Raw genomic sequence first — 11,908 nt, forward strand, 5'->3', positions numbered from 1 at the left:
GTTTGGTTCCAAGGCAGAAGAGCTATCAGTAGCGTAGTGTATGTTTAAATGAAGTCTATATCAAGAGTATAGTTTGGTTCCAAGGCAGAAGAGCTATCAGTAGCGTAGTGTATGTTTAAATGAAGTCTATATCAAGAGTATAGTTTGGTTCCAAGGCAGAAGAGCTATCAGTAGCGTAGTGTATGTTTAAATGAAGTCTATATCAAGAGTATAGTTTGGTTCCAAGGCAGAAGAGCTATCAGTAGCGTAGTGTATGTTTAAATGAAGTTTATATCAAGAGTATAGTTTGGTTCCAAGTCAGTAGAGCATTCTGTGGCAGTATCACAACAATTCCACACAAGTGACCGATTTATCCATGCCACACAACCCTTTTGAAGGGTAGAGAAACTTCAAACTCTACCCTCACATACCATTTCACAGACACATACATGTAGCAGCTAATCGATGTTGTGCATGTGATCCAACACAGACCTTGGCATGGCAGTCTGAACGGAGTTTCATTTGCTTTCAAAGATCAGATGTCTTCCAGTCTACTACGGTACCTAGGTAGTCTTCTACTTTCATTCCTAGAGAGGGGAGAGAGGTGTGGGTGAGGGGCAGGTCTGCTGGAGGACCTCTAGCGATGGGACGGAGGGGCGGAGGAGGGAGGGATAGAGGCCCTGCCACGGGGAGCACGTCTAGTGTTGCCTCAGTCCATGAAGATGAAGGTGCAGCTTCCAGCAGAGAGAGAGAGGGAGAGATAGAGAGAGCAATCAGAGACCAGCCCAAAGCAACAAATAACGCTGATCTGTCTAATTAACAGGAAACTCTCTTTCCCTCGTTTCCGTCTTTCGCTCTCTCTTTGTGTAGAAAGAAAAAAAAGAGCACACATCAGGTTGTTTGTTATTTGCACTAAACACAAACTAGTTTAGATATTTACACAATGAAATGCACCACTGGGAAGAAAATCCAAGAGGCAAAAGTAATTGTTTGATAGCCGTAATAGTGTAGCATCCATCAGACATTATTTAAAGCTACTGAAGCTCGTAGTCATTTTAAGGCCTGATGTGAACAAGATAATTCAGAGAACAAATTATATGGGTTTCTTGTGATACTGCTTGTTATAGTTACACAAAAGTATACAAAATAAATTACCAGCAACTATGTTTTTTGGGGTTTTTGTTTGTTATTTGCTGTAATGACGAATTCTCACCCCCACATGTCTACCCTGTGTGATGGCCGTGGATGGAATGGGGTGGGGAGTGTTCCTCTACCCTGTGTGATGGCAGTGGATGGAATGGGGTGGGGAGTGTTCCTCTACCCTGTGTGATGGCAGTGGATGGGGTGGGGTATTCCTTGTCGGATAGAGGGAGTGTTGCCATAGGTGGAGCTTACTGTTGTGATTTCTGTCTTTTTTCCCTCGCCGCCGTGCTTCTGTCTGGACCCTACAAAGGTGACAGACTGGAAGCCGGGGCGGTGAGCGGAGGCAAGTGATTCGTCTCGTCTGTGGTATGTTGCCGTGGCGTTGAGCCTCATAAAAGGATACGCGCCCTGACAACACCAAAGGCCTGGAGACGGCAGCATCCCCCGCTCCTGCCATCCCCTCGCCAGGGCGGGGTAGCGCCCCAGAGAGAGTGCTAGGCGTGGAGACGAGCTGTCCTTCAGCGCGGTGCCAGTACGGCCCCAGGGCTGTGAGGAGAAGCAGGGGGCCAGTATTTACCATACACACCAACCATACACACCAACGGCCCTAATGAGCCCCAATATTCAGCACAGACACACACACACACACACACACACACACACAGAAATAAAGGGAGAGAGAGAGTAATACAGAGAGAGAGAGAAAGCACTTGCTGAGGATTCATTTGGTAAATATGAAATAATAATTAAAGAATTATGAACCCAGCTCTGGCATTCCTCTCTCTTCCTCTGTTCTCCTCACTCAGTCCTGTGGAGGAGAAGGGGGGTAGCACTTGCAGGCTAGCCTGTAGGAACTTTCATTTCCAGCACAGGGCCGCAGGACGAAGCTCACACACACACACACACACACTCCTCGCTGCAGTCCCAGGCAGGACCTTCCTGGCCTGGTGTATAATTAAACACCCGGTGGCACAGTGCTCACTGGCAGCCAGGCAGGCCTCTGGCACTGGCAGAGTAGGCAGAAAAGAGACAGAACATGAAAGAAAAGGCAAAAAATCTGTCAATCCTTGCAACTAGAATTTTTAACCCCTTTCTTGTTGTCTTATCCTTCTCTCTCACTCTCTCTCTCTCTCTTACTCTCTCCCTATCAATTTATTTTCTAATGCAAGTGGCATCGCACAGCTGCACATTTCATTTTTAATCTGGTGTGAGTATGTGTAGTGGGAGCTCACCCTGCTTCTGGATCTGTAGCTCCAGCACCAGCACATGGGAATCGCTCCATGGACTAACTTGGCTCTCCTGTCCACCGATATTGCTTCTCACAGTGGACTAAATCTGACAGAGATTAGGGCCAAACACCGCCCGTCTCTTCCGCGTCATCTTATTTATGAGCCTCCATGCCCCGTCCACCCTGTTGTGTCATTACATTAATTAATCCAAGTTAATCAGTGATCCATACTTTCAGCTGATTGAGTCACTCTTCTCTCCAATTGGTTGAATTGAATTGGAAGTCACAAATCCCTCTCCTCTGTGATGAAGTGGTATTAGTGGTCTTATTTGGATATCCTTGACCGTTTGGCATTTTAAAAACGCCAATCACTCACTCTCTGGGTCCCTCCTGTTTACGGCACGTTTCCTTCATCCCCCCCCCCCTTGTCCGGTGCCACCGCCACTGACATTCATGCGGTTGCCGACCCATCGAGGTGATTAAGTGCTGGCGTTTGCGGTGGCAAATTGCATCATTTCAATTGAGGAGAGAGTTCCCCTTGGGTTTGGTGGAGGTCCCCATGGGCTCGCCTTGAGCAGAACAGCATGTTGTACATCCACATAAAAAGGAAAAATATGGGAGGTACTCTTCTCTTTATGACGCAGAGATTAATGTGTCACCGCACCTAGGCATAAATCTCACCCCTGCTTTGCAAAATACTGTTTTACCCTCCTTTACGCTATATTTTATCTTTTATTGGCAATAAACATTAAACATCACAAAGGGGTAATGTTCTCATCAATATTATTACAAAATGATAATAAATTTGAAGGCTTATAAACTTTTGAGGGATTTCCTCCCAGGCAACCGTGAAGAGGCGCAGTGCATCTGAGGGCTGATTTGAAACTGTTGTATGAGTGTGTGTGTGTGTGTGTGTGTGTGTGTGTGTGTGTGTGTGTGTGTGTGTGTGTGTGTGTGTGTGTTTGTGTGTGCATGTGTGTGTGTGACCAGCGGTGATGTATGTATTTGGAATAAAAATAGTCCTAGCACTCCCAGCACGACCTCCAGTGTGTGGAGGTAAGATGAAGAAAGTGCAAGAGTGAGCAGTGAGTTGCTTAACTGCTGCTTACTATTCCCATTCTCTCAGACTGGCTTCAGTCCCCTGGCATTGCATTGACTGCAGTGTCTTACTTGTTTTGAAACTCTGACACTGTTGTGTGACACTAGGACTTCTAAATGAGAGAGGGATGAGAGAGAACAGATGGAGAAAGAGGGGTGAGAGTGTTCAGGGTCGTGTCAGTAAAACACTCTCAGGTGGCACGGTTGTCTCCCTTCTCTCTTCTTCTTCTTCTTCTTCTTCTTCCATTGTGTCGTTTTCTCTCTGCGAGAAGAAGAGGGCCTTTTGGGGATGATTCTGTGAGCTCCTGCACACTGAGAACTGCATTGTCAACGATTTGGCGGATTCCTCTTCCTGAGAGACCACAAACTAAACAGCACAAGTACACAGTATAGAAAAGCCTGTTTCTAGTATGCAAATGATCCTTGCTGGAGGTTAAATTAACATTTTTAATTAAAAAATTAGCACCAAACAAACACAGCAAAACACACTAATGATTAAAACATCTAAATAAAGCCTCTTCACTGGAGATAGGTGGCAACATAAGGGGGGAAACTTCCTTATTGTTGTTTTTTTGTGGTTTCCTCCTTAAAAGGTAATTTAACAGGCTGTTCCGAATGAGTGCTTATTGGCACAAAAGTATGCAGTTGAGCTGAACAATTACATGTGAATAATGTCTTGGATTTGCTTTACTAGAATCAGCTATATTTATTGAAACAATGAGGCATTATTTTGAACTATCACAGGAATTAAGATAAATATTAGTATTCACTTTAATTACTCTCTGTGTAAAGCAAAGTTTATTATTTTGTAAGAACACAAATGTTACTTGAAAGGAATCTGCTACTGCTATGGTGGAAACAAGGGAAAGTCATAATTTAATGTTGTTGAGGGGAAAATAATAAGAAACTGTTATTACACCCTTAATTAGAGGATAAGGTTTGATCAAATATTTCGCTGTGTGAAGGGAGAAAAAACAATCGGGAAGATCAGAGCAGTCACAGCAGGCAGCTGGGCTCTCGCCATGAGCGGCAAACAGTGAAACTGAGCCCGTGATGCTCTTGCGCCCTCTAGTGGTCCTTAGTACCCCGTACAGTTACAGTTATCATACCACTTCTCCACTATCACTATAAAGTCATTGCTTGACGCCCTGAAGGTTGCTATGTGCAGCAGGGAACAAACCTTACAACACGCTGTGAGAATATTTAACATAGTTTATTTTCAAAACAAAAGCACATTAAAAAAGAGAAAACAAACGATAACACAATCGTCAACTTGGTATTTCCAATGCCATGTTGAGTGTTGGACATTCTCACCAGTCGCCAGGGAAATTGTGTGCAAGATCATTCCATCCAGTCTCCTTATTTGATACTACCAAACTGTTAATGATGAACGGTATGGATTTGATCATCCTAATTTTGCCAGTGTTTCTGAACTGTAGATTGTGCTATGGTTGAGCATCCTCCTAATACATTTCAAAGCATGTATTTGAAAACATGTTTCCTGTATACCTAAAGAGAAGAGTTCAGAGATGGAGGGTAGAAACTGGGGGTAGAAACATGACCCCAGAAAACTGCTGGAGGTGGGATACCAAGGCCCGCGTTTATGTCTTCTTCTGTGGTGCCCTCACTGTAGACACAAGACCACCACACAAGATAGGCTGCTGGGATACTGGAGGACTGCTCTACTCTAGTCATCTCCTCCACACAAACTCAGCATGGCCGTCTGGTAGTCACCCTTAGTGGTTTCCTGGAGGGGGGCAGTGAGAGTAGGTTAGCTAATACAGCTGGCGCAGATGGTATCTTAACACAAACACTGATGGCATAAAGATGCATTTACAACACAAGCAGACATGTTAAGTAACTGAAGTATATATGATAGTGTGATGAACAGTGAGAGGATTAATAGTTTATCATATACTATTTTACTACGAATACTATCTTACTCTATTTTGGTCTTGACTGAAGTAAGGTTTTGATTATGTAATTAGTAAACCTGTATTGTGGTATGTATTCTGTTCTTCATTCAAATTAGATCTACACTGATGTAGTTTTTATTTATGCTTTGTAACTGGAACCCAACTCACTAAAAGCTAGGGCTCTAACGCACCGACTAGCTGACTGATTAAAAGCTTTATTGATAGATGTACTTTTTTAATGACTGGGAGGCAACTTACAGTGATGGTCTGGTACAGAGACTTGCCGTGCTGCCTCTTGAACTCGGTGCGGATCTTCATGAGGTCCACTTCGCACCTGGAGACCATGATCCTGGTCACGACTTTGTCCTTGGCCGATTTGCCCTGAGACGAGATAAGGAGAGGAAGAGGAAGGAGTGTGAAAAAGAGCGAGAAACGGCTTCATGAACAACTCCAGCGCTGCATGATGCAACCGCAGTGTAAGCCATCTGCACCGTAAGCAGCAATATTATTCAAAGAGGGGGAACTGTGCTTTTATGTTGGTTCTCTCAAACTTGGGATAAAAAAGAATAAAGTTTCATGGAGCGGAAAAGGGCTACGTTTGTTCTTAAAAAGTGCACAGAGTTGACTTACCTTCATGGCTTCGCTAAGTCTGTTGGCAAAGTATAGCTGTTTGTTTTCGAAGCACTGGACTGGGGAAGACATTGAGAAGACATTAGGATGTACCTTCCACAAGAGGTGTTAAGTAGCTATACGTGAATCAAATGTATCCATGCAACCTTAAAAGCATATCTCATAGTCAAGAAAGCTAAGGGGTCTCAAACATACTGAAGAATTATATCATAACACAATCACCCATTGTCTCAATGCTGTTATACATTTCTGTTTTCTGTTAAAGGAGTACATTAAGAGGGCTCAGAGTCTGTCTCTTCTCAGCTAAACTGCAGACCTACCCAGAGTGAGGAAGGACTTCTCCAGGTCTCCCTTCACCTCCTTTCTGATGCTCTCCTGCATGTCATACGGGCTGTAGCTCCTGTACCTGTCAAACACTGTCACACACACACACACACACACACACACACACACACACACACACACACACACACACACACACACACACACACACACACAGATTAGAGAATGCTATCAGATATGATGACTCAGATGAACAACTCTGCTAAACAGAATTCAAATTTGTCAGCCCAAAAATTAATTTTCTAGATTCCACAAAGTAGTGAATGCTTTCAGCTGCCGGTGCTACCTTTCTGCAGGTGAGGAACACTCCTCTCAGACATAATGGAGACCCAGGTCTTCACATCAGTGCCTTTTCTCTTCACTCCAGCCTCGTAAAGAGCCTGCAAATAACAAGCCCGGAATTCAATGAATGTAGATCTCACTATATAGAGAGAGTTACTGCACTGCAGTGTACTAAAGTTAGTAAAGTGACATGCACATGTGGTATTTTATTATTACACTCTAAAGTCTATCTTACATAATGACATTATGTTAGCGTGGACATGTTTAATTGTCTTAAATTGATTATATTGAACTTCATGGTGTTCATGAAAAGCATGTTGGCTGAGCATGAGGCAAAGTCCTGTGAAACAGACATCACGCTGATATTTCACTTACTCTGGCGTCTTCGTCGATCTTCTCGTAGTCTACCACATTGCTTGGCTCGTCCCTCTTGGTCTGTTTGGAAATAGAGCAGATGCTGTTAGACAGGTCTAAACAGCAGATCATCATGTCAGCTTCAAGAAAGAGACAAGTCTGGCGTCTCCTACCTCCACTAGGGCCAGAAGGAGAGCCTTGAAATCCCCCGACGTGTCTCCAGCCACGTCCTTCTCCAGGTCCTTCTTGAAAACTGTGGAGGTTTGATTGACAGGACTTGAGTGTTATTGTCAAAAAAATCATTGTTTGTCTGTCTTTCATACACTGGCAGATTTGCGCCATGTTGTGGATGTGTATTGTGCACTGATAATGATAGTTGCGTAATCATTGAGGACCGTATGAATCCACAGCCTTACGCTCTTTGTAGACTTTCTTGATCTCCATCAGCTCTGTGCTGCTACGGGAGCAGACAAGCTCAATCAGTGTCTCCTCATCAGTTCCCAGGCCCTGTCAGGACACATTAAAATCACATAATTCACACTCTCTCACATGGCGGCCATGCAGCGAACAGTGGCAGTGATCATGTTCTATCATCATCTACAATGACTGTGAAGGAACAGACATGTCACACACGGACCTGAATTACTAATCAGATATCACCCAGAGTCACTCAAAGTACAGTGACGGCACGTGAAGAAACCCAGATATCATACACTATTAGTTCTGTGCTTACATCCTTACTGATTGACAGACTTACAAAGTCCATGCCACAGCTTATCTACGGGAGCTTCTCTGTCTGTATATTTACTGATCAAGATTCCAGGTAGTGTCCAGAGCTGTAAATGGGTCATGGCGTTGTCGTTACTCCTCACCTTAATGGATCCTTTGATCTCAGAGGCGTCATACTGCGTTGTGCTCTTCATCAGACCCAGGACCACTGCCTCCAGAGAACCAGACAGCGCCGCCTTCAGGGCAGTGATCATATCCTGCACACACACACACATACACACATCATGCAAAGGTAAGGAAGTCTAGGAGAGGCAGCTTGCAAAGACGATGGTGAGGGTTTCATCATAGGACTCTAAGGGACTATTAAAACATGCTAAGCAATGCAAAAAATATCCATATTAAGGGTGAGGGTGATTCAAATTCAGTTTCCGCCATCTCACTGTACCTTCTTGGCCCTCTTTTCATAAGCAAAGGCAATCTCTCGCCGTTGGTTGTATGTGCGTCGGGTGAGGATGTCTGTGATGGTCTGCTCGTCCACCCCTGAAACACAGAACACACTGAATGATGTCTAAAGTACAATATCTAAAAAGACTGGCATTAGATTGCTCCAGGACCCCGTCTTCATTAACAAAATACATCATATGCATAAAACACATACATATGAATTATTACAATTATTGTTATTATCATATGGATTTTTTTTTGTGTGTAATCCAGTCAGAACAAAAGCATCTGCTCAATACCTTAACCATAACCATATGCATTTAGGATCTGTGCACTTTTATTTTGAATGACTACATCATTGCAGCTTTGATTTTTGTCCTGCAAGTGAAAGATCTCAAGTAATTCAAGTGTGTTTCACTATATTTCAAGCAGCTTTGATAAAGCACACCAGAACATGATCAAATCAATTCACGAGGCTTGAGGCTTCACCAAGTCGGCCATGTTTGGTGTGCACAGATGCACAGTACGTGACCACAGCAGGGCCCTGACCAATGGAATATTCCAGCAACAGCAGCAGCAGAGAGGGAGGATGGAAGTGCAGCCAGTCATTAAGGCGTGGGCCCAGGCAGCATGCCCACTGTGGTCTGACAGCTTCCAGACAGGAAAAGTGACTCACTTGTACCAGCGCTATGAAATCAGCCCAGTGAAAACTTTACTCAGACAAACATTCAACTCAGCATAGGATACACCCGGCTATTAAAAAAGCAGCCCCAAAGCCTACATTTTATCCTGAGGAACTGATTTTTTTTTTAAAGCATCTGAAAAGTGCTTGAAGAAGGTCAGCCTTGCTGGTTTGCTTCATGGGATCTTTGAGCGGCTAGCGGATGTGCTGAGTGGACACTGCTTTTCTTCTTACCCTTTGTTTTGATAGCTGTCTCAATTCTGGCAGCATCCTTGTCAGGGTCGAAGTCACAAGCAGGGACCACCGTGGGGTAGGTCGGCTCAGCAGCCTGCATGTGCAGAGAGCAGACAGTCAGCTTTGAGTTTTTCAGAATTCATACGTTTTTTTCTTTTTCATTTGAATACAATTACAGGATGTGGCTAAATACAGAGACACATTGGTACTTACCCCAACGTTCAGGGTGAGCTGTCCCAGGAATTCCGATACCAAGGCCATGTTGTTAAGTTTCTGAAAGACAGGGGAAGGTGGCAGAGAGAGAAGTTCACTACCAAGACATAACCACTTTTCACATTTCTTCAGTCTGAAGGGGCAATGTATCATGCACCGCTCCGCTAGGTCCCATGACGCCTCACTCACAGCAAGACTGTTATGCAATTAGGTTTAAGGAAGCAAAGGTCCCGTTAGTTCTGTGAGGGGGTGGTAGAGGGCCTCGTACGAGCTCCTTGAGGCAGTGTGTGTGCTAGGCAACCATGAATTGACATTGTCTAACAACAGTTTGGGATTCCATGAGTCACATGTCATGTGTCTGCACTCTTGAAAATTCACAAGAGTAAAACTAGACTTTAAAAGGAGAATGTGTAGCATTCGTTTTTGGGAAAAGTACTAAAAAAAAAAAAAATCACTCCAGTTACTTAAATCCCCGTTTCTTTCAGACACATTCTTTCCCCCTACTGGAAAAGATGAGTAATCTTTTAGATGATGACATGCAACATGCTGAAATACGCTGCACAGCTCTATGTACAGTTCTCAACCTGACTGTGATTCAAGGCAGGTAAATGGACTTCATCTTTCAGGAGTGATTGCATCACACAGTGACCTAGCAGTGACACATGCGAAGCAAATCTTAAGTACACACATTTATCAGACTATCGCTAAGGGTGATCCACAGGCGCAGACACACCCAGGAGGAGAAGAGTGGAGAGAGAAAAAAGACTTCTGGGAACTTTTTAGAAGCATGTGTGAGAGCAACTCTTTTGTATGACGAGTGCACTCACACCTAAGGGCAGAGTTTTCCATTTCCTCTCTTCTCTTTTTTTTTTTTACAGAGAAAAAAATCTGAAAATTTAACTTTTCAAAAAGACTTTTAAGGGGTAATGTGCTTGCTGAAAGTGGATTTGGGTATCCGCAGAAGAGAGTTTAATCCACCCAATAACCACACTGTAAACCCAGCCTCGGGAAAAAATGATACTGCAACATTTCACAGTCATGTGCAATCTTGTGGTTCTTCCAAACACACACACACACACACACACACTTACATACCAACTTTTCTGTCAGCACTTAGAGCAACAGAGTAGAGAAGAGTTCCAAAGAACAGAAGTAAGAAGTGTTAGCATGTGAGTTTGGGGCTTACCTGAGTGTGAAGTGTGTGGAGAGAGTTGAAAGCACGTCCAGCAGTGAGAAGAGGGATGGGTGTGGTGATTAAATAGCAGAGGAGGACCCTGCCAGCCACAACCTTCGAAGGGCAGCACCTCCTCTCAGGGACACACCCATGTGCCTCCCACACACACACACACACACACAAACCCCACCCTCTGATTCCACCCCAGGCCAGAAAGAGTGGTATATGAATCTGGTTCTTCATTCATTCAAAAGTCAAACTTACAGCCTCTGGATGGATTTAATTTGCACCAACTTGTATTCTTCACCCAAACTTACAGCTTCTGAACACATTCAAGGAATGGATACCCTCAAAGTTATTTTGAATTAGGGATGGATTTAAAGGTTTCAAGATGCATAATGAAACTTTTCTAACTTCAGAAACAATGGCATGGACCTTCCAGTGAATTGATCTCTCCGCATTTTCCTTTGTATCGATACCTGGGTGAGAGGGGGAAAGTTAACGGCCTATGCAACCTTACTGATTAGCAGCTTAGATAGAGGGTGCGGCTTCCGTTGCCAAAACATTAGCATCTGATAACCATGGGTTGTGCTGATATGCTTTACAAGGCTGTTGTCCATTTACAAACATTCACCTGTCTTTCATCTCCTTCAGTCCGCATTACTGTGGTGTCTGAAACGGCAAATTAACCTAGTACTGCCTATACTACTCAAGGGTGGAAGGGGGTGGGCTTAAACGATGCTGAGGCCTTGAACTAGACAGTTTCTCAAATGATTGATTTTTTATCTTTGACACAAATCTATGGTAGCAATTTATTCTGACGGCCCATGGTGGACAACTATAGTAGCTATACAATACAATGGAGGCGGGCACAACAATCTAGGGTTTAAAGGAAAGTCCCGTGCTCCGTACACCACACGACCCCAGGAAATATTGCTTTATTAGTGCAACTCTTGTGTCCCATACACGGCATGAACCCGGGAGTGCCAGAGAACACACACAAGGGCTCTTATACTCTAACAGTCGAACACAACACAGAAGGCAGACTGTCTTATACTCTTACACAACACAGAAGGCAATAGTGGACCTTATTTGTCTAACAGGACATTTATGGTCAACACGGCTGTCATATTTTAAAATGTTGCACCCCTCTCATGTGGAGTCCCACAAGGTTCAATACTTGGCCTTCTCTTCTCACTTTATATATCGCCTCTCGGCCAGATATTCAGAACCATGGGATCTCCTGTCGCTGCTACGCTGATGATACACACATACATCTTCCTCTTAATTCTGGTCAAGACAATGTACAACCTTTTTGAATGTCTTGAAGACATTTAACCCTGTTGTGTAATCATGTGAGCTTTTTCACACTCAATAAAAATAAGACAAAAGTTATATTTTAGGTTCCTCTGACATCAGTAGTGTGCTTGGTTTACCTGTAGTAAAGAATCTTTTTTTTT

The 11,908-nt window shown here is 43.8% G+C and overlaps 1 protein-coding gene across 1 annotated transcript; it reads right to left on the reverse strand.

The window, feature by feature from the left end:
• Nucleotides 1-4,646: 4,646 nt before the first annotated feature.
• Nucleotides 4,647-10,485, reverse strand: LOC308367719 (annexin A2-like). Its single transcript, XM_080841710.1, has 13 exons — nt 10,461-10,485; nt 9,275-9,334; nt 9,062-9,155; nt 8,147-8,241; nt 7,845-7,958; nt 7,389-7,479; nt 7,146-7,225; nt 6,994-7,053; nt 6,623-6,716; nt 6,315-6,410; nt 5,995-6,053; nt 5,623-5,745; nt 4,647-5,195 (listed from the first exon to the last, which is right to left on the reverse strand). The coding sequence occupies exons 2-13, from the start codon at nt 9,320-9,322 to the stop codon at nt 5,136-5,138; spliced, it is 1,014 nt and encodes a 337-aa protein (XP_080697836.1). The 5' UTR covers nt 9,323-9,334; nt 10,461-10,485; the 3' UTR covers nt 4,647-5,135.
• Nucleotides 10,486-11,908: the final 1,423 nt, after the last annotated feature.

Source organism: Sprattus sprattus, assembly GCF_963457725.1.
Source record: "Sprattus sprattus genome assembly, chromosome: 7".
In the NCBI taxonomy this organism is placed as follows: Eukaryota; Metazoa; Chordata; class Actinopteri; order Clupeiformes; family Clupeidae; genus Sprattus; species Sprattus sprattus.

What these genes read in the sequence shown, in the direction of transcription:
- LOC308367719 (XM_080841710.1), bottom strand. Translation starts at nt 9,322, where the DNA reads ATGGCCTTGGTATCGGAATTCCTGGGACAGCTCACCCTGAACGTTGGG. An exon ending in AGATCGACGAAGACGCCAGA is followed by an intron (nt 6,717 to 6,993) that starts GTAAGTGAAATA and finishes TGTTATTTGCAG; the next exon opens with GCTCTTTACGAGGCTGGAGT. An exon ending in GAAGTCCTTCCTCACTCTGG is followed by an intron (nt 6,054 to 6,314) that starts GTAGGTCTGCAG and finishes TGTCTTCCCCAG; the next exon opens with TCCAGTGCTTCGAAAACAAA.